The following is a 26,771-nucleotide window of genomic DNA, read 5'->3' as shown; positions in this document are numbered from 1 at the left end:
AGGGTGGGGAAATCAAGAAGCCGGCAGTCTACAGGTCAGGTAAGCACCACTGCTCACTATGAAGGGTGAGGCTACAGAGTATGTTGACTGGGGACTGGGGAGAGTGATTTCCACTTAACAGAATGAGAGGTATCCTCATATCTGGAACTGTCATGTCATAAACTATTTGACCTCTAATAAAACACTACTGTGTAATAATACCCTGAGGTTAGCACCTTTCTCACAGTCAGTGCAGGCAGGCTGCTCTCTCGAACTACGTACACTGATAGGCACTAGTGTCATTTCTGCCACTGAAGCATTCTTGTGATCAAGTCCTACCTGCACTGTCAGGCAGGTACCTTGGTCAGCTGCTGGGCACCAGGAGTGCCACAGGTGTATGATGGCACAGTGCCTGGCTGCTGAGTGCCCAATGACACCAACACTGGCAGAAGGTTAAGTCACATCTTTCCCTAGGCTCTGGGAGGAGGATGCTGAGGCCCCTGGGCAAGTCCTAAACCTAAACCAGTGGAGTACTGCTATTCATTCACTTTGTTAGACGCTGTCCTTTCTGCTCTGTTCCTCTAGGTTTGTGGCCACCAGCAGAGGCCTCCCTCATGGCTAAGTGGCACAATTCCTGATACCAAGTGGGAAGCAAAACTGAACTCACAAAGCATCCTAAACCCAGAAGATGACAGACAGGAGAACTGGCAGTTAGGTGTGAATGCTAGGCAGGCAGTGAATAAAACCAGACACGCATTTATTTTGCATTAGCTTTCACTGGTTCAAATGTCTAAAGCTAGAATAAACCCACCTGTCTCTTTCCAGGGCTGACCCTGAAGTGCACTGCCCTGATGGCGTATGCTGCTGCTGCTTGGCCTGTAGAGGACTGTGAGATTCCCCTACTTGGAACCACTGGCAAATTGGAAGACAGCCAGAGTGGAGTTCTGGCAGAGTCAGAGACTGGGCTGATTTCCAAGCAGGACAGCAATGACAAAGTCTGTTAAGGAGTCCCTGGCTCATGGCAGAATCACCCACCACCCTTGCTTAGAGAGCCCCAGCCTGTTGTGTCTGGGTAGCATGTGAGGGAAGCCTCCCTGCCTTTGGTTTTGATCATCCAAGTGTAGGCTCTAAGACATCCACATGTAGACCTGAAGGAAGAGCTGGTGTCTAGAAGCCAGATTCTGCTGCATCTGGAGAAAACTGAGTCATGTGCCTAGCATGGTCTCTTTGTATTTCTCTTCAGTAGTTTCTTGACCCCATATCTTTGTGTTTGTTCTATACAATGAATACAAAGTAAATAAGAATAGAAAAAATAATTAAAGCATCAAATTGTACAAATTACAAATCTGTTCCAAAATATACTTACATTAAATAAAATACGCATTTCAGTAAGATCTACAGTGAATGACTATGCATTCTGGGAAGCTTCACATCTAGGTAGGGTCAACATTCGTGGAAGAAGCTAAGAGAATGTGCATCCAATCACAGTTTATAGCGGGTTTCTTATTGCCAATCTGCCAGTCACAGGGAACATGTCATTACATCACTTGTGCAGGACACCGATTGTTGGGGGAAGGGAAGCAAGCGCTATATCCTCAGTGGTGAGTTCATTACAACTTCAGAGCAATCCCACCAGACAGCCTAGACAGTAGTTTCAGGAAACACGTTAAGGGAAGCAGACAACTCTCTTGAGGCCCAGACACACTTTCTTGCTGTACTATGTTGTTCGCCACCGACAGTGGGTAGTCAGGAGGGTCTTCTTCAGGACAGCATGGTCACAGGACTGGGACAATCCCAAGGAACTGACAGGGAGTATGAGGATGGGGAGGAGGGCTACCTCGAGCTGTTTCACATCAGAGACAAATGTGACAAAGTCCTCAGACCTGCGATCTCTCCTCTTATCATCTGGCATAGCGTTTGATGTATTCATCCACTTTGTCCCGAAAATCTTCCTGCGGAGGGAGAGGACAGAGCAGAGTGAGAGAGAGAGAGAGAGAGGGAGAGGGAGAGGGAGAGGGAGAGGGAGAGGGAGAGGGAGAGGGAGAGGGAGAGGGAGAGACACTTCAGGAGAGCAGCAAACTTCCAAAGTGAAGGACCCTATAGAGAGACCTGGCTTCCTGTCACCAGTGGCCCACCTCTCCATGACACCAGTGCAAACTGTGCAGGAGACAGTGCAGTGAGTATGTGGTGGGGAAGGACACAGAACATGCCTAAGCAGTAGAAATGCTAAGAGCAGCTCACCCACCCTTCTCTTTTGCCAACAGGATTATCAAGTCTAGAAAAGCATGTTCTGGTCCCAATGACAACATTCTTCTGCAAGGAGTATGAGCCACTCAGCTGCTTTCTGAAAGACCTTCCCTTCTAGATCTATCTTCACAGGACCTGGCTGTCCACTTATAATGTCTTACTTTACAGTCCTACCATCCCTGCACTCACCACACCTGGAGGAAAGCCAAGTGGGCCACAGAGCTTACAATCATCTCATGTAAAGAAAACTATGTCTGCTTGGGTTCCTCAGATGGTAAAAGACAACAAAAACCCTAAGACTCACCTAGATCAGTATAAAGAGAAAGCTTTCTCAGATTTGGGCCACTGACCACGGTTCCCTACAAGGTTAGTAACCAATCCCATGGGACTGAAGCTCTCAGTTTAACTCTTACAATTCAGCTACAGGCCACTGCTGTCCCCACTGCATAGGTATCATAAGCTTTGTTTCCCAAGTAAGTCCTGAAGCATGAAGGGTTCCACATCTTGCTCCCTACATAGTACTGAGCAGGATACAGGCAAGAACTTGGTCCATCTTGAGGAGCTATACTCTTTTAAAAACCTACAACTGTCTCTGCAATGGGGTCCCACCCTGCCCAGCTTTATACCAGGCCTCCTGCTACATGCTGAAAAGGTACAGCTATCAAGGCCCAGCATGTTCTCAGTTTGAACACTATGAAAGTTCAGGGACTTGTTCTCAGTCTAAGCAGTGATCTGACTCTAAATGACTCTGCTGTGCATGGGACAGTGTGCTAAGGTTCCCACATTGGCCTTCACTCAAAATACAGAGTGGTTGGGAAGACTTAGCAGAAATCTAAAATGTCTTCTAGATTACTTCCATTTTCCAGAGCTGGACAATACTGTGAGCTTACCAGGAACTACCACGAAAGCTTAGAAAGTGAAACGGAGAGTCCATTTTACTCACACCCATCCTTAACTCGGGACAAAGACTTCTATCCCCTTTGGCCCCTTATGTTCTGTTCATTTCCAGTGAATCCAGTACCAAGCCCATAGGAGGTCTCCTACTGCAGTTCCTGCTGCTTCTAAGTCCTATTCCTTTTTCAGAACATAATACTTTAGGACCACCACAGACACTCAAGCTCAATTCCCTGGGTCTGTCCTTTTATGGCTGTGCACAGGATGAGCTTCTTAGCCACTTACTGAGAGTGAACAATCTGAGTCACCTCCACCCAGGTCACCCTCGAAGCTTCTCTGTATTTCTGCTCAGAACACACAAGACTGTTTCTGGTCTTCTGTAGGAGTCCCTGATGTAAAGCCATCCCAGGTGCATCTCCCTCAGTGCTCTGTCCCTTCTCTTCTCTGAGGTTCTGATGCTCCATTTATGGACCCACACCCTGCTTAGACACAAGCTCCACAGTGCAGCCACAAGTGCATTGTGATGGCAACTCTTGTCAGCTTAGTACACTTACAATGATTCCTTCAGGGGGCTGGGGTATTTGATTTATAGGCTTTTTCTCAGAAGCACCTCATAGGCATCTGAAGTAGGTAAGACAGAAAATGTGTGATATACAAAACAAAGCTCTGCCCCGTGTGTGCAAAGTCATGGTCAGGGTCAGGCCCTCAGCAGGCACATCATGAAAAAAATTAAAAACCCAAACAATCTTCTGAGAATGGCTCAAAAATAAGAGCAAAGTACTCAGAGGTACAAAGAGAGCACACTCTGCAATACGTGATCTGCCTAGAAGGTTCCTAGACAGTGTGCCATAGAGGCTCGGGGCCCTGTTGAGCCTCAAAGATAAATAATCAGCCCACAATTCAAATTAAGGACATCCAGTATCTCCGATCCAGTAATCTGCCTGTAGGACCAAATCAAATAGCAGTACTTAGGGATGTAGCTGTGCTTACTGACTTGCTGTGGGGAAAACCTGAGTGATCAGAGAAAACAGTCCAGGAAAAAAGCATGGACTGATGAGAGAGAAAAAGATTAGGAGTAAACTGTGGCCTGACATTACTCATTTTCCTTCTGTACCTCTGAAGCACTGTGGTGAGGTTTTTGCTATTTTTGTTTGCAGTGCTATACCCCCAGCCCTCCCTTATTGCTAGTGAAGTAATGTAATTTTACCTGTATAAAAACTACACTTGCTATGAGCAAACCACACCTCTCTGTAACATTGTATATAAATTGCCGTAATTAGCTGCCTGGCATCCATCACTGAAGTCCAGACTCCTACTACCTTTTACTTAATGTGTCTACCTAGAAGCTGCCCATTTATCAGCTCACCTTGTCCCGCAAATGATGTTCTGCGGCTTCAATATTCAGTGGATCATCAAAATTCAAAAGATCCTTAAAAAGAGAGCAACTCATGAGTTTGGGAAAGAATCTGCTTTAAACTGTAGCAAGTTTTCCCTTTCTCAGTGCACCAGTGTCTGGCAGAACAGCTTTTGAGAGTTCCAAGCACGCCACATCCCTCAGAGTGCTCAGAGTGCTGAGCCGGGGTGGCTTTCAGAATGACAAATGACGGCTGAGCAGAGATTAAGGGTGTTTCCACAGGACTATCCCCCACTCTGGGGAAACTTGAAGGTAACAGAAATCACATTAATTTGAAGCTATCTGATAACCAGTGAATGACAACCATTCTCTTAAAAAAAGATTTGGTTTTTTTCTTTTCTATGTATAAATACTTTGGTTGACTGTATGTAGGTATACTGTGTATCTTGTGTATAATGACTTCAAGTTACAGGGAGTTGTGAGCTGCCATGTGGGTGCTGGAAATAGAACCTTGGTCCTCTAGAAAAACAGCCAGTGCTTTTAACCGCTGAGTCATCTCTGGTCTTGAGTCACCATTCTTTGTGGGTGGGGCAGTTGAGACAGGATCTCTCTGTATAGTGGTTCTCCTAGAACTCATTCTGTAAACCAGGCTGGCTTCAAACTGAAGAGCTCCGCCTGCCTAGGCATCCCAAGAGCTGGAATTAAAGGTGTGTGCCAGCACTGCCAGCTAGAACAACCATTCTGTTGTTGTTTGAGACAGGGTTTCTCATTGGGTCTGGAACTCACAAATCAGGCAGGTGGATGACCAGCGAGCTCCAGTGATCCCCAATCTCCAGTGCTGGACCCACGAGTACACACCTGTGCTCTCTCTTTTCTATCAGTTCCTGAAACTGAACTCAGGTCCTCATGCTCGTACAGCAAGCATTGTGCCGGCTCAGCCATCTTTCCAGCTCTAATGCTGTCCTCCTTGCAGTTTATTATCATGCAGCATTTTGACAAGTGAGTAGTGCATGCATATACATGGGTAGAGGACAACTTTTAGGAAGTGTTAGGATTGGGGGATTTAACTTGAGATTATAATCAGGCTAGGGCCTCTCTCAGATACACCATCTAACTGGCTCTTTCTTTCTTTACTTTTGTCGACAGAGTATTTCTGTAGCCCAGGCTAGCCTGGAACTCACTATAGACCAGGTTGGTCTCAAACTCTGAGATCTATATGCTTCTGTATTCCAAGTGCTAGGACTAAGCCTACCAGACCCAGCTCCATTTCCTTTTTAAATGCATTCATTTCTCTAATTTTGTGTTTCCGCAGTGTACACAAAGTTTCTCTTTTGGTCTTGCCTCAGTGGTCTTGTTCTTTTCTGACTTTCCAAAATCCAAAGGGAACAATATCTGGTATCCCCAAACTCAGGGGAGCAGATTCTTTCCACCTCTCCATGTACACCCAGGCTCAGCACAGAGGCCACAGCTGACCTGCCCAATCCTCTATAAAATCAGTCCAGATATATTATTCATATAGTGAATTACTGCTTCTCAAAGGACATCTGAAAAGGCCTTGTTGCAGAGACTACTGTATTCCTCTGCAGTACTGTGTTCCTAATGAGAAAAAAAAAACATGTACAGCTATAAATGTTAATTCCAGCACATAGGAAGCTACTGGAGGAATGGCATGAGTCCATGGTTTCCCTGGGCTACATAGTAGACTAAGGCACACAGAGTGGGACTCTGGTTCAATTCCTAGCACCCATATGGTGACTTACAACCATCTATGACTTCAGTCCAATGGCCTTTTTTGGCCTTTGTGAATGCCAGCCACATATGCAGCACACAGGCTCTGATATAAGAAAAGCACCCAAAGATAACAAATCTATTTAAAAAGATAGTGAAACCCAGCTGCTGGGAAGATTGTGAACTAGACTCAGCATCCATGATTACAAACACTGGGTTCTCTCACCAGAAAAACCATCTGAGTGGTGGAATTAATGTCTTCACAGGAGTCAGGGAGAACCTGAAATTTCAGTGAATACTAACTTCTTTGGAGGCATGTTGTTGTTTTGTTGAACATTAAAAGCAAGCATGTTGTGTTCGCAAGACAGAAGGAGCAGATATGCTCTAGAAGGCAGAAACCTCCAAAGGTCTCTAAAGCTCCCTAGTTTCCTACATCAGTGCAATATCTGGTCATAAGGAATAAAAAAGAAGGCTAGCTTCTAAGACCCCATGGACTTTAAGGCTGTGTTTTAAATCAGCAGCCAGAAAATCAAGAAGGTGGTGGGTGGGGGTTAATAATATACTTACAGTAAATAAAGAGTTTAATCCCCAAACAACATCCTGAAAAAAGAAAGGAAAAACATGTTCAGGCTCCAATTCACTAAGTCTTTTAAACATGTAACCAAGAAATATACATCATAGGCTATCAAAATATGCATCACACTTTTTCTCAAGATTAACTTCCTGCCTTTTCTGCTCAGACAGATGCAGAGACCATGAGCCATGGGCCACACATGCATGCTTTACCTGTTGCCATACAGAATGGACTTTTGAACTTTACCTCAAAACAAAGCCTGCTGCTTTGTGACATTACTACCTTTTGAGATTCACAAATAAATTAGTCCACTACATCATTTTAACCTTCTCTAGTTACTTTAAGAATTAAGGGAGACTCACATTTCTAAGATCATTAATTCCCACTACTGAAAACTACTGTTTCTCTGTGCTCACAGATCTGACTCTCAGATGGGAGCCATGATGCTCCCAAACACCTCCTCTACCTGGTTCTTCACTCCACACTCTTGTTCCTTTAAGCTGATTCTCAGGGACATTCCACCTCTCTGTCCTGTCACACCTGACCTGGTGTGAGCTGGAGGTGAAGATAAGCACTAAGCCTGAAGGAAGGCAGCAGAGAATGACAGCCATGCCAGAGACTTGCAGAAGCAGGGTCATATGGGACATAACTGCGTAGAGTCTACAGGCTGTGACAGTGGACTCTTCTCCCCTGTGGGGCCTATTCAGTAATAATATACCCATCGTCACTTCACAGACCTTCTGACCAGGATAACTATACACACTGCAGCTCTTCCACACACCCAGAAAGGCTCAAGAAAGCTCTGTTGAATGAACAGGGACCGAGAGGCTTTTTCTTGTGGTTCTGAAACCTACAGTTTGATTCTTGAATAATATGGTTCTGGTCAGCAAGGACTCTCATCCCAATCAGAACTGGCTAAGCAATACTTGGAGCAGACTCAGACAGCATGTGGTTGGCAGAGGAGGAGCAAGGGTGTACTTTTTACAGGAGGCTAGTTGCCTGAGGACTACAGGAGGAATGCTCTCACCTTTAACGTTCGAGTGGGAGCCCAGCCAGTGCCATCAATTGAATGTTCTCTTAGTAAACTGGAAGAGAGAAACACGTTAATTCAGAGCCAAAGCTCAACTGCAAGTCTCTATTCACGATAGAGAAATACAATCCATCTATGAAACCTGCTGCCCAGTCTTATCTTGTCCTCCTGAGGACAGCCCTCACCTTCAAAATTGTATTTCAGTTACAATGTCTGTTATTTGGTTTACTGACTGTGTATAGACTATTAATTCTTCATATGGAATTTCTAAGCAAAGGTAAATCTTTTTTTTGGAGACAGGGACTCTTAGTTCTAGCCTGTCTGGAACTTGATATATATTCTAGTCTAGCTCAAACTTGTGGCAATTCTCTCCTGTATCTGCCCCACATCTGGTGTGTCATCACACCCACCAGAAAAGTATTAAAACAATATACACACACATGTGTTGTCTAAAAGCCAGGAAACAGTGACAACAACAAAAATTATAGAAGGAATAACTGAGGATTGAAGCCTATAATTCATGTGTCAGGCATAATCCAAAACATAATTCCCCCAACAAGAGGAACTACTTCATCTGTGAAAGAAGCATGCATTTGCCCAAAGTCTGTTACTATCTGCAGCTGCTGACAGGCTGATCTGTCTTCTCTCCCACCCACCCCAATGCTCCTCATGGTACTCCTGCATCTTTTCTGGTTGCTAGTGTGGTTGAGCACCTTACAGGCTGGCTGGTGAGTGGTGTCCTCCTGTGCCCATACCCCTTTGTTTAGTGTCAGTGAACAAAATAAATGACAATTTACATACAATGATAGTAAATAGTCCATGGAGACTCTCTTTCAATTTTGTGTTTATGGTTTGTTATTTGTTATTATGGTGTGTTTGTTTTTGTTTGATACAGGGTCTCACTATGAAGCCATAGCTGGCCTAGAATCCAGAGATCCACTTGCTCCTAACAGCTAAGTGCTGAGATTAAAAAGCATGTACCACCATGCCTGACAGTATTTTAAGGCTCTGGCATGGGTTGATGACACTGAATTTCCCAGACAAAAAAGACCAGAGGGAGGCATCTAGGTGTAACTCATTTTCCTTATGAAGTCACTAACGCTTACTAAGGAGACTGGAAAGACAGAGGACCCCTAAGAACAGCCTCAGGTCCCAACCACAGTACAATGAACATGAGGAGGAGCCTGCTTCCTAGGGTAGCTGAGCATGAGGCAGGGCCTTGATAACCTGTCCAAGTCCTACTGTGAGAGGATCTGCATCTAATGCAGCTGGCATGGACCAGACACCCATTACTAACATCCTTATAGTACTAGAAAGTGGGGGAGAGGGCAAACAGAAAAACAAACGTCAAATGCTCTGGCTGTTATGAATAAGTCCCCCATTTTATTCTCCTGCTCTTTTCCTTGGAGAGCAGTAACCTTTCAGGGAGAGCTAGGCCTTGACCTGTGCCACTGTGAAAGCAGGACACAGTCTACAGCTGATGAGACACAGGTAACCTGCCTGTTTTCAAAGAGCCAGCATGAAAAGTATCTTCAGTGCAGATATCTGAGATACTGAAGTCAGGCTCCTGTAATTTTTCCTCCTGGGTTTTACTTACCCAGAACCTACGTGTGTGTTAGCTAACATCAGTGGTAAAGTGGGACTGTGGTTGCTCACTAAAGGAGGTGAAGAAAGAGAGATCACACGGCATAGTGAGGACTACCAGGGCCCTGGCAAGGGTGGGCAACAGAGAATGTGCTCTAAAAGTAGTTGTGTCAGTTTGGCCCAGGCATTTCTGAACTGTAGCCAGCAAGATCTCCTTGCAAGAGTGAATTTGAAGAGGTTCACACAGGCAGAAGGGAGGAAGAGACTCACCTTAGACATATTTCCCCTGTTTCTGTGATGTTTGGGTGCCAGATTTTAGTCAAGCATTTCACCTTGGGAGGCTGCAAGAGAGAGAGAGAAAGAGGTGGAAGGAGTCACAAAGCTCCCCAGTCCATAGCTGCAATGTGTGGCCTTTCTATACCCCCAAGCACATGATCTGATCTATGGAACTAGAAAACAGAATAGTAGGTGGCAGTGTATACACACATACATACTTGCAACAGGCATAGACAGACACACAGATAAGACACATGCACCACCTTCCAATCTGAAACTCCAACCTGGAGTCCAAATTGCTATGCCCAAATCACAGATCCACAGCTGACCATTACTGCTCCAAACAGAACCACCTTAGCCAGATGTGCTTGCAGACACTAGTGCTAAATAGTTTCCCAGACCAGGTTTAGTCTACTTTATTGCATTTATTAACATGTGTATATACACATAAATGTATATGCACATTTATGTGCAAGTGGGTGCTGGATTCCTCAGAGGTGGAGTTACATTCTACAACTTAAGACCATAGTTTCACACAGCTCATGCCACCTAGTCCCTGGCTCTGCCATGTTCCAAAGGTTGTGCTCTTCCCTTCTCTACTAAATCCCTATAAATCTACTTCCTGCCATTCACCCATCTGTGTAGCTACTTACCATTTTTATCACTTCAACTTTCTACAAATCACCTTACTTCCCATGTGATAGCCTCTAGTATAATTAGTATGTAATGTGGTCTTTAAGGAACTATCATAGAGGTATATTATTACCTAAAATTCTAAAATCACTTGTCCCTGCAATTTTGGTATTATACCATAAATAAAATCAGTCTTAAAAACATGATCCCCCATTAAAAAAAAATTACACGGAGCACCCGGCAGAACATCTGTACAGTGAGTCCTGCCAGACTAGCGAGTTCCTGTACTGAATCCTCACACTGCCACCAATGCCCCACGAGGAACACAAGTGGGCCTGTGTGGGAGGCATGGCTCCCAAGGCAGTGTCCCCATGTCTCTATGCCTTGCCCTGTGTGTGTGTAGACGGGGAGGGTCACAGGCTACTCACCACCATGTTGTAGGCATCGGGAACTTCAGTTTCAAACTGAAATTTTCCACCCTGGTAGTAACCCTCATCTATTAAAAACACAAAACAAAACAAAAAAATCTTTAAATAAAAAAAAAAAAGGAAACAAAAGCAAACATGAAGTTAGGATACAGCAAACACAGAATAAAGAGGTTAACACTAGGACCAGAGTCCCCAGGTTCCTTCCGCAAAGCTGCACAGTACACAGCCTTGTCCTGCCAACACTGCCACCATCACCATCTGCTCCAGGGCAAAGGTGCCCTCAGAGAAAAAGGGCAGGGTATCCTTCAGGACGGCTGGCTCTTTCTGCAGGGCTATAGTTATTAATGTGTCCCCTCTTAACCATCTCCTGCCTTGTGTGAGTTACCTCTTTACAGGACAGCTTCCATATCCCCTATGAGGATGCCATTTCTGTGGGAACGCTGATGAGATCTGACTGCTGTTTTTCCAACACCTGTGTAAAACTTCCAGTCACCCAGCACATGTTTACCCAACAGCCCTCCCCTGCTAGATGGCTCAGGGCTTAGGGGCACAGAGGGGAACTAGAGGGTTCCACCCACTGCCTCAGTGAGTGCATGGTAAGATTCCAAGAAAGAACACACTTAGGAAATGGGTGTCCCGCCTTCTTCAGTTCTGCATATGCCACAGCACAGTCTCTCTTGCTTAACTGGACCCCATCCAAGTTCAAGAAGGAACTGAAGGGACTGCTGCCAGTAGAGGTACTGCAGCCTCTTAGTCTCACTGCGGTGTCACTAGCACTGTCTGCATCTTTAAAGCTACGACACTAAGGCCAACTTTTTACATAAATTAGATATATAACGCAAGTTTTAACAGTAGTAAATCGTTAATAAAAGCAGGCTTCTTTAAGAACTTAGCTGAAGGCTGGTGAACTGGCTCAGCAAGCTAAAGTGCTTGCTTCCAAACCCGAGGACCTGAGTTCAATCTCCAGGACCCACAAGGTGGACAGAACCAACTTCTGCAAGTTATCCCCTGACTTCCACCCATGAGCATATAAAAATAAATGAATTTTTTTAAAGGGGGAGGGGAATTGGACAGATGACTCAGTGGTTAAGAGCACTGACTGCTCTTCCAGAGAAGCTGAGTTCAATCCCCAGCAACCACATGGTGGCTCACAACCATCTATAATGAAATCCGATGCCCTCTTCTGGTGTGTCTGAAGACAGCTACAGGTACTTACATATAATAAATAAATAAATAGTTTTTTTTTTTTTTTTTTTTAAAGAGCATTTGTTTAAAAAAAGAAAAGGACTTTGAGGCTGTGCCAGCACTATGTTATCCAATAGTTAAAACAGCCATTCCTGTATGGTAGCATTCATACTCTGGTAATGTCATAAAGACTAAGCACTATTTGTGATTCACTACACAATCCTTGCTAAATACTAGTAAGGCTGAAATAGCTCAGTTTCCTGGTTATTTATATTTCTTCCATAAGAACTGGTGTCCAGTTCTTATTAGCAAGATGAATCTCTTTGGTCCACTGATGAAAAGGGCTCCTAGATTTATCTTGGCTTTTGTAACATTTTAATTCATGTGGATGCTTGTGTGGAGGGGTGCCATGGAGCCCTTAGAATTGGAGTTACACACCATATGAGCTGAAGTGAGTGCTGGAATCCTCTGGAAGAGTAGCAAGAACTCTGCATCATTGAGTTGTCATTCCAGAACACCTTTGGCATTTTATTTTGGGGGAGTGGGGTAAGGGTGGAGGGGTTGAAAAAGGGAGTTAGAGACAGGGTATTCTTGAGTAACTATGGCTGTCCTGGAACTCACTCTATATACCATAATGGCCTCAAATTCAGCTTGGCCACCACACTCAGCCAGTTCTACTTCATGGACTTAGTCTCTGGCGTAGTGATTTAAAAGGTCTTTCATACCCAAGATGTTTTAGTAAAAAAGTTCATTTACTCATTTCACAGAATGTAGTATTTTGTTTTCTTTCCTCCCAATTGGCTGCTAACTATTACTCTCTTTCTTCTGCTGATACATTATTCTGGATGTCAGTTTGACTGAGTTGAGAACAGAAGAGACAGTGAGGTACAGCTTCGGGGGTCTCTGTGAGGCCTTTCCAGACAAATCAGGACCTAAGGAGCTGTTTGTTCAGCTCAGGGTTTGAATAGACAACTGGGAAGTTGATGGGGCTGTGGAAGTGAGGCCTGGTTGCAGTGACACTGTGTGAGGTACCCAGGGCCACATCTTGCTCTGACCCTTTCCTGTACTGCTTCCCCCCCCCCCCCCCCGCCATGTTCTAAGGTCTACCATATTCTCCCTACATAATGAACTGCCACCCCTAAAATGGTGAGCAAAACAAAGCCTTTCTCTTTTGTCAGGTCATTTACTTTCTGTTAATACTCCTGGATTTGTGACATAGTAACAAGTCTTGGGAAAAGACACCTGTTTTGGTGAGTTGCTTAGTAAATTTAACTACAAGTCTGGTAATCTTGCTCTCTTGTAATTTGATTTCAATCACCATGGTACAGGATCTTTATGTCAGTCTTTTTTTTCCCACTCAGCAGACCACATAGCTCTCACTCTGATTTCTCTTCAGGAGTGAATGTGCCCCATATAAGACACAATGACACACTATAAGGCTGTGCTGCAGTCACCCCTCCTGCTGCACTCACTGTATTTCTCTGGCTGGCTTTGCATTTCACTGATACTGTTCCGATTTTTTGCCCACCAGTCACGAAGATGTCAATGTGTCTAATGTGCTATTCTACCATGTTTCTTCTGCCCTGGGTACATAAGAGAAAATGTCTGCCACGAGAAGCTTGCAGTTTGATAGAAAAGAGATTAAGTTGTACAGTGAAGGTGAACACAGTAAGGGAGTAAGAATTAGGGTGCAATTTAGATAGATTTAAGGCAAGAGAGTAAGACTTAAGAGATGAGGTAGAGAGCACAGTTACCTAACATGATTATCAAGAAACATAAATGTGGGGGAAACTATTATAAAAGATACACATGAAACTGAAAACAGAATGTTGGTTATTTTTTAAATTCCAAAAAAACCACTTAAATGCCATGCTACTTTTGGACATAACATGCATTATTTACCTTGGTTTTTCATTGCATTTATTCACTTTACTTATTTTACTTGTTTCCTTATTTTAGTGTATTGTGGGTTGAGTGTGTGCTAGTGTGCTCAGATGCACATAGAGATGTGAATTTGGAAGTCAGGTGAGTTTGCAGAAGTAGGGGTCCCTTTCCACTATGTGAACTCCAGGGATTAAACTCATAAAGTCAACAAGTGTCTTTACCCAACAAACTATTTCACTGGCCCACACTGTATATTTTTACTGGTAACCACCAAAATGTATTATGAATGCTGGGCAAGCACTCTTACCACCGACACGACTCAGCTCAGAAGCTATTTATAACGATGGTAGCAAAGAATCCTCCAAAAAATATGTAACTGGAAGACATGTGCTAGGGAAGGGGAGAAATCGGCATGAAACAGATGACATGTCTGTCCAGGTAGCACGGTGGCCCACTAGGTACCATCACAAGCAAACATCACACCAACAGAGTTCTTAAAAGGAGCAAGGAAAGAGCAGTGAGTGTTTTCCTCAGAGTCAGAAGACTGTTGGCAGACAGCTCACCCATTTCTAGTATATAGAGAAGACAGAAATTGCCACCTGTCGTTAGGGTTATTTAAAAGAAGAGACTCTGGGGGCTGGAGAGACAGTTCAACGCTGAGAGCACTGACTGCTCTTCCAGATGTCCTGAGTTCGATTCCCAGAGACCACATGGTGGCTCACAACTATCTGTAATGGGATACGATGCCTTCTTCTGGTGTGTCTGAAGATAGCAACAGTGTACTTACATACATACAATGAATAAAGTAAAAAAAAAAAAAAGAGAGACTCATCAAGGGGGGGTCTGTTCTTAAAATTTATTGTTTTCAAGGATTCAGGTCGTGGGGGTGGGGAGTCAGCGGGGGGGGGGGGTGCAAAGGAAACAGTGGACAGGCAGGAGAGCACTGTGGAGAAAAGGAGCTGCGACCAGCAGCTGCCTAGAGGCCACCTGAGCTCGTTGCACCCCCATGGCAGCCTCCAAGGACAGTCACAAGGACCATGACACTTCCACAGAGAATGCAGATAAGTCCAACAATGACCTCCAGTTTGAGCCATAGTTTCTCTTCCTAAGCAAGAAATTAAAATGCTGGAGGAAGATGAAGAGAAACTTTTTAAGCTTCGTGCAAAGCTGTTCCAGTTTGCTTCAGAGAATGACCTCCCAGAATGGAAGGAGCGAGGCACTAGAGATGTCAAGTGTCTGAAGCAGGAGAAAGGGACCATCCGCCTTCTCGAGAGGAAGGACAAAACCTTGAAGATATGCGCCAACTACTATATCACGCAGATGATGGAGCTGAAGCCAAATGCTGGCAGTGACCGTGCCCGGGTCTAGAATACCCAGGCCGACTTTGCTGACGAGTGCCTCAAGCCTAAGCTGCTCGATACCTGCTTCCTAAATGCTGAGAATGCACAAAAATTCAAAACAAAGTTTGAAAAATGCAGGAAAGTAATTGAAGAGAGGGAAAAGAAAGGACCAGGCAAAAATGATGATGTTGAAAAGGTGGCTGAGAAGCTGGAAGCCCTTTTAGTGAGGAAGGCCAGAGACAAAGATGAGGAAAAGTCTGAGGAGAAGCAACGAATCACTCTTTTTCCTTTCCTGTTCTTTTTAAAAATTTGCCCCACCCTTTAAGGTTTGCTTTTATTCTGTTTTGTTTTTATAAGGGACTTTATAAAGAACTGAATTCCAACCTTTCGTATTTGGTTTTTTTTTAAACTTTTTATTTTCTCCAAGTTTTGACACCATCGAACATGACTTCAGAAATCCATTTCCCAGTCATGAAAATGTACTGTGCTAACTTTCTTTTCCAAAGTGGAAACACTTATTAATAGTCATCAAAAATAGTGAATAAAAAATGCCTTTGGGGGAAAAAAAATGTAGTGTTTTCTCACTGTGGTTAACCTCACAGTGAAACTAAAATAACCAGAAAAGAACCAGGAATCAAATAAGAATGAGACTCTTAAGTGTTACTATGACACATCACAGTAAATCACAGAAAGTTTTCACAATCACCACATACCCTAGACATTAACAAGAAAAGCAAACCATCCCAAACCTACAGTTCAAGTGAAATGGACCAATTCTGTCAAAGAATTATCTCAAAGCTGACTTAGGAAAAAACAAAAACTAGTCGATGCTAACACTATCTCCTAAGCAAATTTCATTCATAAATAAAAAGTTTCCTGAAAATAAAGTTCCAGGTTGACCACTGGCAACCTACCAGTCATTTCAGAGAGAAATAAGACAAAGTTACTCTGAGGAACACATCTAATTTATTTTACTACTGATAACAAAGCCTAAGAAATTATAAGAAAAACAAAACAAAACATTCTTCATAATTACTGACACAAAAGTTCCTACGAATATAGTAATAAACGGAACCCAGCTCTTGCTCAATGGAGGAGTCTGCAAGTGCACTGAGAAGTAAAGGCACTGATTCTCACACAGAACAAAGACTTCTATGATAGAGGTCAAGAAGCCAACACTACCTTTTAGGTCTGTTTATTTTGTGTATGAGTGTTTTGCATCATGTTTAAACCTGATATATCAGAAGGTCATTAGAGGGCATAGGATCCCCTGGAACTGGAGTAATGAATGACTGAGAGGTACCAGGCAGTGCTGGGAACTGAACCTGTGTTCTCAGTAACAAGTGCTCTTAACTGGTGAACTGCCTTTCTAGCACAACACTATTTTTTAAAAGCTACTAGAATAAACAAGTAAACTTAGTAAGGTCATAAGTCACATAAACAACATATTTTTAAAATCTACTATTTTTATATGGTGTCAACTAAAGTCTTAAAAACACTTTACTGTGGTGTGGTGACTGAGTTTTGTAATGTCAACATTTAAGAGGCTGAAGCTACAGGTTGGGGAGTTCAAGGCCAGTCTGGGATGCACAGTAAGACCCTATCTCAAAAACCAACCAAGAAACCAACCACCACTGTTGAACTTAGCACAAAGTTTATCCCAGTTCTGGCAAGACCTCTACATTGTCAACTGAACACTGACCCAGAGATGTCTGCTCTTCCAGATACCATTATTTGAATTTGTATTCCCAGGCACTAAAATAAAAATCTTTTATTGCCTGCTAGGATAGTGAACACTGAACCTCCAACAGTTGTTTACAGGACAGAGACAATCGGGATGAAGGTGTGGTCATGTCATCTGAGTACCCACATTCATGGGTTTCAGTGAGAACAAACAGGTAAAACAAGGAGGAGAGGGAGAAACACTCACAGGAAACCACAGAAACACAACTATGCCACTAACCATGCTAGTAGAAACAAGGGTCTGTGAGCAGCCAAGGACTGCAGAGGTGTGCTCAGACTGCTGCTGGACTGTCAGAGCCTAGCTCACTGTAACACAGGAGCCTGAGGCACTTAGTGAACAATGCTCTTCATGGTAATCCTGGGATGAGAGAAGGTACCTATGGACTCAGCATCCCTCATCAACAACACAGAGAACAGAAGATGTTTCAGAATGAGTGTGGTCTTTACCATTTCACTCAATCAAAGACACCAGGCATGCAAATTACCCATTTCTAAGGATGAGGTCCTTACTAGTGTCTCCAAGCAACTGGTGTCAGACCAAAGTTACAAGTATGTCCCAGAGCACTCTGTAAACCTTCACATAGATTTAAGACACGTTTTTGCTTGGTAACCCAAGCTGGCTTTGAACTTGTAAACTTTCTGCCTCAGCCTCTTGAGTGCTAAGATTATAGTAAAAATGCACCACTGCTGCTAGATGTAAACAGAATTACGAATTACCAAGAATGGTTTGAAATGGGATACTTAATTATTATACAACATTTTCCACAAAAAACAAGCCACTCTCCTTGCAGAGATACAAAGCCATGTTTATTAGGAGACTCATTATCAGATAACAAAATTCTGTACCTCTCACTTTTTAATTAGTTCATGACTCATTATTCTCAGCACCTTACCACCCGCTCCACAAATAGTACAACACTCTATTTTTACAAGGAAACTCTGTCCTGTTTGTTTTCTCCTTTTTCTGTGCATGTCAGCTTAAGTAACAATATGAACTTTACAGTTGCCAAATGATGTCAGAAACATCTGTGGACCAACTGCCCTAGAACAACTCTGAACATGTACTCATAAACTCCAAAGATCAAACCACTCCAGCCTTAACAAGTGTCACATTACCTTGTCAGTATGACCTGAAGAGAAACCATCCCTCTCCCTATTCTCTGCATCATAATCCTTTGAATAATCTTCACATTTTTTGAAGTACTAGTAACATCGTTTGAATAATGTCCTTCCTCCTCTGGCTACTTTTAACATTTCACTTCAGATACAACATGTAGAATGGGAAACCAGGGATGCAGTTCTCAACTCAACCTTTAAAAACATCTATGAGCTGGCTTTATTGGAGAAACCCTGAGAATTGATTCCCTTACTTTTCCTACCCCACCTACCCTGAAGTAGCATGACCTGGATACCAAGAATGGAGGTAGACATGGGTTAATGGTCAGTAACTCCTTTAATGCCACCTTCATTAGAAAAGTCTGACCGAGGATATATGCTGCTGCCCCTAGAGACTAAGTACTTAATACAGTCCTAAGGAGAACAGCTGATAATCTGCTAGAACCTGGGCCCAAGTGGTGTGCATACTCCATTTGATCCTGACATTGCCTGAGACAGGATTCACCACTCCCCTCTGCAGATGGAGGCTGCAGCTAAGCAACCACACCTCAGTCAAGCTCCACTGGAGTATTACCAGAACCCACTCATGACTTCAAAGTCCATATTCAAAGCAGGCTGCTGCCAACTGATGTTAGCTGCCTGACTTTTAGTCACCAGGACACTGAGTGCCTCACACCTGCCGTACTTTATCTGGCTGCAAGACATAGGCCACATCATCCTAAGGAATGGGAGAGCACTAACACGCCACAGGACAAATCCAGAGAAAGACAGATTTGAGCAGACCTTTACACTTGAAAATTACATGAACATGAAATATGCAGTATTTATTACCTGGGCTTACGGTCAGCTGAAAGCAATGAAGCTTGTTTGGGTCAGGAAAATGTACTTTACATGTACCTACAAAAGAAACAGCCATTAGGAGTGTCAGGAGTGAGCAGTGTCCACATGCTGAGCTAACCTCCAAACACACAGAAGCCCTTAGTGCTAATTCATGAGGTACTCTAATGGGTCCCTGCACTCTAATGGTAATCATGGAGTATATCCAAGGCAAACTACAGTTCTGTTGTCTTTGCCATTCATCCCCTTAGTCTAACTAGTTAATTCCAAATTAAGGTAGTTTACTTCAATTTTTAAATCGTCACTAAAGAGTTCTCTTCATTACAGAATTGTGCTATTTACAATGGAAGAGACCATCCCTCAAAGACATTAATGTATGTGGATAATGGCTAACCAAATATGGAAAAAAATCAAAAAACAAAAAACAGGAAAAGCAGCACACTAAACTTCTGTTCAAATTTGTCAGTACCATAGAGATCTACACAGACATGCCCATCACAAGTGAAGTTAGACAGAAGTGAGATACTAAGAGTTAGTAGCCACCCAGAATTTACCGTAACACTAGAGGGGAAAAAAATCTCAGAAATCTACCTGCCTCTACCTCCAGAGTGAGGGGATGCTGATAGTGAAACACTGTCTTAGGAAATGGGTTCACAATTTTACTATTGGTCTTGTTGCATTTTGATATTTAATGAGCATGTCAGACATAAAACATTGAGGTAAAAAACACAGAATAGTTTGACTTGTAGACTTTCTTTTTTAGAGTAAGGGAGAAAAAACTCTCAGTCTACAGGGGTCAGGAGCAGTCTCTAAAATATACTACCACATGCTTTATTCTAGAAATAGCCTTCTGAATTAGCCTTCCAAAAATACAAAACTTAGTTAAGTTTTAAAAATTAATAAAACTACCAAAATCAAATAACTAACCTTAAAGCTCAGGAAAGGATAAGTTAAAAAAAACATTACATTACTTATGCATATTATGTTTTTAACCTATCCATGTATTTTTTAATGTATCCTTACACACATGCACGTGCACACTTGTTTTCTCTATATACAACAGCACCTATCTAAGGAAATGTCCATTTTCAGGGAGATATCTATGTATGTGCACATACAAAGCTCTGAGGTTATTCCACAGTCTCTAATCACACTGCCAAATAAAAAGCCATCCTAATGGCTCTGTAAATATTTTAGAAACATTTTAAACAGACAGCAAAGAATGAGCATGTGGTGGCTTGTTTCTTCTTTAGCATGATGATTTGCAGAAAACATGGCAAAAAAGCATGTCAAATAGTGTATGCTATCTGATAGCTTAGACACAGGGTAGGAAAACAGGCTCATGTCTTTTCCACATCCTACAAGATTTACATCAAGCACACAAGCTGGTTCTAAGGGGAAACTTTCTGTGGTCTCTGATGAAAAGGCACCTTAAATATGTACATCAGGGACAGTGGAAAGACTTACTGAACTAGAACACAGAAAATCACTGTATGATGCTTTTTAGAAAAAAGTGCCCTAACACAGGCAGTGAGACAGACAGCTCATCACCTGGCTTCAGGCTTTGCCATCTGCCTGTCTGTCACACTATTCACACTGACTATCTGGAGCATTTTAAAACACACCCTTTTACTTTTTGCTTATTAGGTAGAAATTTACTCTACTCTTTTTCCCCCTCACTCAGTGTCTGGGACCGAAACCAGGGCATTATACATACTAGGCAAGTACTCTGCTACTGAGCAATCCCCGACCTTCAAAATTAACCTTTCAATAAAATTCCCAGACAATACCTTCATTTTTGAATGAAAGCAACTTTGAGGTCAAGCTACAGAATCAGGAGGTTCTAGATGAGAGCCATAGCAGAAATGCATTTTCTGTTATAACCCACTCTTCTCCCACACAAATGTTAGCTATCGAAAGTAATTGTTCAGCCTGCCCAGGAGGTACACACCTTTGATCCCAGCACTCGCCAGGCAGAGGCAAACAGCTATTTGAGACCAGCCTGGTCTACATAGTAAAGTCCAGGCTAGCCAAGGCTGCATAGTGGATTTTAACAAACAGCTTGTCTGTGCCCTCATAACTAACTTCACAACTACCCCTCAGATTCAGAATGAGTTTTAAACCGAATATTACAATAAAAAGCTTAACAACAACAACAAGAGTAAAATAGTCAAAGCTTTCAGGCTCTACATAAGACATATAAAATGTAAAATATTTGGTGGAAGATTAAAGATAGAAAGGTAGAAATCTAAAACATATTATCCAAGTGCATCTCTCAATGAGCACTGTGCTACTGGGCCCATGTGTGTCCGCAGGAAAGAGAGTATGGGAGCACATCTGTGGTGAAGGTGTGCAGCTGCCTTTTCTCAAACACAAAAACAAACCAACAACAACCATCTCCTGAAACGAACAGGAGCACACTCATTAACAACAGGGCTGTGTGCTCCTGACCCCCATTGCTTTCCACTTAGGGAGAAGGTGGAACCAAAAGCACCTGACCAATCACAATCATGCCACCACTGCACTCACACAGACAGCACTCCCCCAGTGCAGCTCAGAAGACTCTTTGTTATGTGTTGAGACTTGGGGGCTCTCTATCACCTTGTCCTGGGACTCACTGTGTTGATCTGTCCTGGCCTTGAACTCAGAGATCTGCCTCCTAAGTGGTATTAAAGGCATGTGCTACTGATACCTGGCTAGAACCTCATCTTACTAGATTTTTCAAAACAAAACAATACCCCTCTTCTTTTACAAAATTAAAATGTATTCTTAATATATACACAAAATAAGCTTTTGCTATGCAAAGTTATTAAAACAAAACGTGTTTTCTTCATGTCATTACTATATAGTAATAATTTGACAGGCATGCTATACTTACAAGGTAAATTCGCTTCAAGTTCTGCAACCTCTGTAGAAATAAAGAGACTATGGTTAATAGTGATATTCATAATATCACCAGTTTTAAATATGAAATCCCCCCTAGATGACAGAAGAAAAAAAGTAAGCTAAATGAACTGAAACCTGGTCTAGAATTTATATTTTAAGCCTAACTTCACACACATATACACACACACTTATATTTTTCCCCAAATGTGCCTTGCAGTTATCTGCTGTAAGTTAAATCTTCTTGGCCCCAATCCTCTCCATGAGGCCTCAGACCACCCAGTTCACATCCTCAGTTACTCAGTGTTTAAAGTCCAGCATCCTTCTGCATATCTAAACTACCACTCTCCTTCCCCATACTCAAGCTACCTCTCTCCCATACAGTATAGACAAACACCATGCCTGCTCTCACCACCTCTATTCCACAGAGAATAAGAAGGATTAGAACAGTCAGCTGTTTGCAGAAGACACAGTACACCAAGAAGGCCTTAGAGAGTCCAACAGCAAGTAAACAAACGTTAAAACTAGAACATTGAAAACACAAAAACCAATCTATTACATTAATAATGGACTAACTTTAAAAAAAAAGTATGCTAAGTGTGGTAGTACACACCTGTAATATCAGTTCTCAATGAACTCAAGGCCACCCAGTGTTCCAGAGTCATATTCTCTCTTTAAAAAATAAAAGTATGTAAAAAACAGGAAGGGAGGAAAGGGAAAGGAGTTGGGAAGGAGAGAAGAGAGAGAAAAGAAACATGGAGGGCTAGAGGTAGGTAGGTTAGGGGAGAATATTCTATGTGGGAGGGCCCAGGTTCAGCGTCCAACACTGTACGGAAAGACAAAAAACTAAGAAAGCCATCCCATTTGCCAAAAATATTATTAAGGACTAAATTTAATCATAGAGATGAAAGATTTGTACTCTTAAACTATAAATACCAAGGACAGAACTACAGACGGAATGGAACCTGCCACCCAAAGACTTTCACATGGGGCGACCCCTTCACAATCTCAGTGGCATTCTTCACAGACCCAGATGAAGAGTCACAGAATCTTGAAAATGAACAAAGTTAACACTGCTGTTTCTGACTTCAAATTTTATTACAGAGATATAGTAGTAATCAAAACAATATAGTAATGTGGGCATAAACACAGGCCAACTAGGGAAGCTAGAGCAAACCTAATAAACACATAGTCAACTAGCCCCCAAGGGCACCAAAAAGATCACACAGGGAAATAAGAGCCTCTTCTGTGGAGAATTAGGTACCCTTACACAAGTTATCAAAATAAATTAAAGGCTTAAATGTAAGCTGTAAAATTCATAGGGATGGTGGTGGAGTAAATTCCCAAATCTTGCTTTAGCAATGATTTATATTTTATTTTTGTTTATTATTTTAATTATGTGTACGGGGGAGTGGTATGTGCACATAAATGCAAATGCCTACAAAGGTCCAGGTGTGAGAGAACCTGGAGCAGGAGTTACAAGCAGTTCTGTGCTGCCTGATGTGAGTGCTGGGAATCAAACTCAGATCCTCAGGAAAAACAGTGTGTGCTCTTAACCACTGAGCCACCTCTCCATGCCCCAGTTATTATTTTTTTAAGCAAAAATTAAACAGTAAGACTTCATTTAACTAAAATGCTACAGCACAAAGAAAAGGTAGTCTATATAGACTGAAGATAAATGTCTGTAAATCATGCAGCTGCTAAAGGTTTAACATAATACAGAACACACAGCAATTTAAGGAACTGAATTAAAGGGCCCCAGCATCAGGAAGGTGGAAGACCACTGCTGTACAGGAATGATCATCCCATGTTTACTGCAGTTATTTTTCATGATACCCAAGATATGGAATCAGCCCAAGTATAAACTGAGTAATGAATGAGGAAACAGATGTGTAAGAAACACTCTTCAGCATTAGCAGAGCTGAGTCTGCCATTTGTGATGTAATGACACAAAGGACATCATGCTGAGTGAAATAAGTTCCAGAGAAGGAACAAACTGAATATACAGAAACTGAACAATGGCGACAAGGGATGAGGGCAATGGCAAAGGTACAAAGTTAGGCTTAGGCAGGATAAGTAACGTGTACTAATGTGGCCACACAGGAAAATGTATAGGCATTCACTTGGTTACTATTGTTTTACTATGTACATATCATATGGGTGTGTAAAATCATAATCACAGGTAAAATGTGTGTAGGGGCGATAGGGGCAACACAGGATATAACACAATAAACAGGCCAGCAAAGCTGTCTTCACCTTGGACAGAGTAGCACACTGCCTGGCTCCACCCAAGGGCTCTGTCATTTCATACTCGATGCTAACACCTGAAGACCAAGGGTCTACAAACTCTGAGCCCTAGCTCAAACTCCTACTCATGCCTTCAGCATTTAGTAAGCCTTCCACACTTCTCTTACTAATTCTTTTAATAATCTGGGTTCTGCATCTAATCCTTGAAACCTAGTAGCTACAGGGATTCCAAAACCCTGAAGGCCCTGGTCCACACTCACTCCAGTAAAATAATAAAAACTAAATTAGTGTTATTTTCCAACTCTTGGTCTGTGTGGCCTGCTATAATAAAAATATTTTATACATGGATGTTTTCTACACAGACACTAGTTTTTTTTTTTTTATAATTCTCAAGGCTGCTTGGCCAAGATTCTGAATCTGGTGAGGGCTCAGAGCCCATATAGATAACAAATTCTTGCTATATGTTCAAATGTAGGAGAGACAAGGAAACTATCTGGGACTTCTTGTTAGTGCACTAATTCCATTCACGGGAACTCTGTCATCATGAATTATCTCCCAAAGGCAAATTACCTTCTAATACTACCCAGGTGTTTAGATTTGAGCACACAAATTTGGAGGATAGTCTTTCAGACTGTTTTAGACCATTGCCTATAAAATCTGATCTAATAGCATTATATACATACACAAACATAATAAAAAGTTCTAATTTTACATGACAGTCAATAAATTTAAATTTAAAGGTTTTCTTGTATTCATCATGTTCAGTGTAACTTGCCCAAGAAAGAAAGACAAGGGCTGAGGAAAGTCCCAAGTACAGCCTGCTGACTACACCCGAAATCCTACCAAGACTTCTTGGTTCCAACTGTCAGAGCAGGCAAAAAATAGGATCCTTGGGACATGAGATTTCAGTAAAGATGACTGGCACTTTGTCTAACCCAGTGCAGAACATAAAACACCTGGTCAATCTGCATAGTGCTCCTGTAGTAGAGTTGTCAAACATGGGAAGTGGTTTTTCAATCCTTCAAATGATGGCATACTAACTCTAACACCAGTAATTACAATCTTAGTGTCAACACAAATGAAACTAAAGCCAAAGTAGCCAGTCAGCTGCTTGGCAAGCATGGAGGCCTCTGACAAAGCAACACAACTCAGGCCTGAAGACCACTGACTTCCCTACAAAATAACAAAAACTGACAAGTATTTTTAAGCTGCTAAAGGCCTGCTTTCACAAGACAACAATTCCTCTTTTGCTAGGTGGCCTAGCAATTCTGGAAGGCACCTGGCACCTTGTATAACGCAATGGCTACGTGACTTCCCTCTGAGAAATTAAATTCTTTTCCTTTCTAAGTAAGGATCAAACCACAGTCCACTGGAAGCTTGACCACAACCAGATTACAAAATCTACTCAGTTACCAGAATGATCCCCACACCTTACAAATTCACCTCCTCTTGTTTTGGGCAACTCACAACACCTGGCACTAGCTGTGTCCTCCTGATCTGCCAATGCATCTTCATACCCTTCATACTTCAGCCCTTCTAGAAAGCACTGACACAGCTAACTAGCTCAAAGATGTTCTAGTATCACTCTAAAATGCAAACCACAATCCCCCAAAAAGCAGTTTTCTCTAATAAGAGCCAAGGATCACTGAGTGTAGCCCAGGACTTCATGCTACCTACTTTTGACACAAGCACAGAAAACATCAAGGTGGGTGCCTACCTCTATGGTTTCTAGAGGCCCTCTTGCTGCATTAGGCTGTTTGGTGTACATATGGTGACTGTCCAAATTCCCCAAACAGTCTCACTGGTATTTAACTTTCAATAGAACACATAAGGCTGTGTTTGGTCAGATGTTTGACCTCCTACTTGACTTAGCAGGACTTGTTAGACTACCCCTCAGATTCTTGTGCTGTCAAATGCCTTGGCAATGTGGCAAACCGAACTGTGACCCACCAGAGATTAGTGTGGCAGACCAGCACAGGAAACAGGAGCACGTGGCAGGCCTGGTAGAGAGTAAGGACCTAACTACACATGAACACATAATACCTCACAGTCTTAAGGTGCTTGGCCCCAGGCCCAAGGAGGACAGGAGTGGGCACCCAGACTTTCCTGTTCTGCCTCCACTCTCCTAGAATCTGCTAGTTATTACCAGTAAGTGGCAAGAACCCATAAGCCCCTCCCCCATCTATAAAAGCACTAATTTTTTAGCCTGTTAGTATCTGTAATCTTTCCCTTAGCTCTCTGGGATGCCAGTGTAGATGAGACTTCTGTCCTAGATGCTGTCACTGGGGCTCTGGACACATGACCTTTGTTCTAGAGTTTTATGGCTGTACAGACAAGCTATATACTTTTCAATACAGCCTCCACCTAACTAAAAGCAGAACAGGAAGGCCTGAGCCTTTTGCCAGCCTGGTGACAGCTCTAAGACCTGAGCAAAGGCATTCTCCTTATAGTGTAATCAACCCTCAGCTTCCTGCTTCCTTCATCTCCCTTCACTGCATTGTCTCAAGATACATTTTAATTGCCCTGTATGACAAACTCCCTGCCTCTCCCTTTCGGAATGCAGCTTTCAGTATTAAGTCCTAGACACAGTTACACAATTTTCATCTTCACACGAGCCTATTTTACTGCCCAGGACTATAATCCCAATTATAGCAATCTTGCTAAACTCACCTAAAGGGATTTTTGTCTGGAAAGTTTTTTCATCATGATCACCCTGAAGCTATCTGAAAGTTCCTAGGTGAGCCCCTAGGCACAGGTTTGGTGGAGACTAAACTCTTTTCTATTAACTTGCATTTCTGCTCTTTAAATT

General features: G+C 42.5%; 1 protein-coding gene and 1 pseudogene across 5 annotated transcripts in view; one reads left to right on the top strand and one right to left on the bottom strand.

The window, feature by feature from the left end:
* Positions 1 to 714: 714 nt before the first annotated feature.
* UBE2F (ubiquitin conjugating enzyme E2 F (putative)) overlaps positions 715 to 26,771 on the bottom strand; it is a 32,863-nt gene continuing 6,806 nt past the window's right edge. For all 4 annotated transcript variants that reach the window (XM_080933358.1, XM_080933359.1, XM_080933360.1 and 1 more), the window contains 8 exons: positions 21,711 to 21,740; positions 18,827 to 18,892; positions 10,728 to 10,795; positions 9,661 to 9,731; positions 7,804 to 7,861; positions 6,770 to 6,802; positions 4,487 to 4,549; positions 715 to 1,931 (listed from right to left, as the gene is read on the bottom strand). In XM_080933358.1, the coding sequence (XP_080789484.1) occupies positions 1,881 to 1,931; positions 4,487 to 4,549; positions 6,770 to 6,802; positions 7,804 to 7,861; positions 9,661 to 9,731; positions 10,728 to 10,795; positions 18,827 to 18,892; positions 21,711 to 21,740 (440 nt within the window). In that variant the 3' untranslated portion in view covers positions 715 to 1,880. The remainder of the gene's footprint in view (positions 1,932 to 4,486; positions 4,550 to 6,769; positions 6,803 to 7,803; positions 7,862 to 9,660; positions 9,732 to 10,727; positions 10,796 to 18,826; positions 18,893 to 21,710; positions 21,741 to 26,771) is intronic.
* On the top strand, positions 14,803 to 15,461 carry LOC308432995 (ran-specific GTPase-activating protein-like; annotated as a pseudogene). The gene has a single exon. The product of its transcript is annotated as a ran-specific GTPase-activating protein-like (transcript).

The sequence above is a fragment of the Micromys minutus genome, assembly GCF_963924665.1.
Source record: "Micromys minutus genome assembly, chromosome: 19".
Classification (NCBI taxonomy): domain Eukaryota; kingdom Metazoa; phylum Chordata; class Mammalia; order Rodentia; family Muridae; genus Micromys; species Micromys minutus.
The sequence above is the reverse complement of the archived record's forward strand: the minus strand, read 5'-3'. Positions and strand labels throughout refer to the sequence as shown.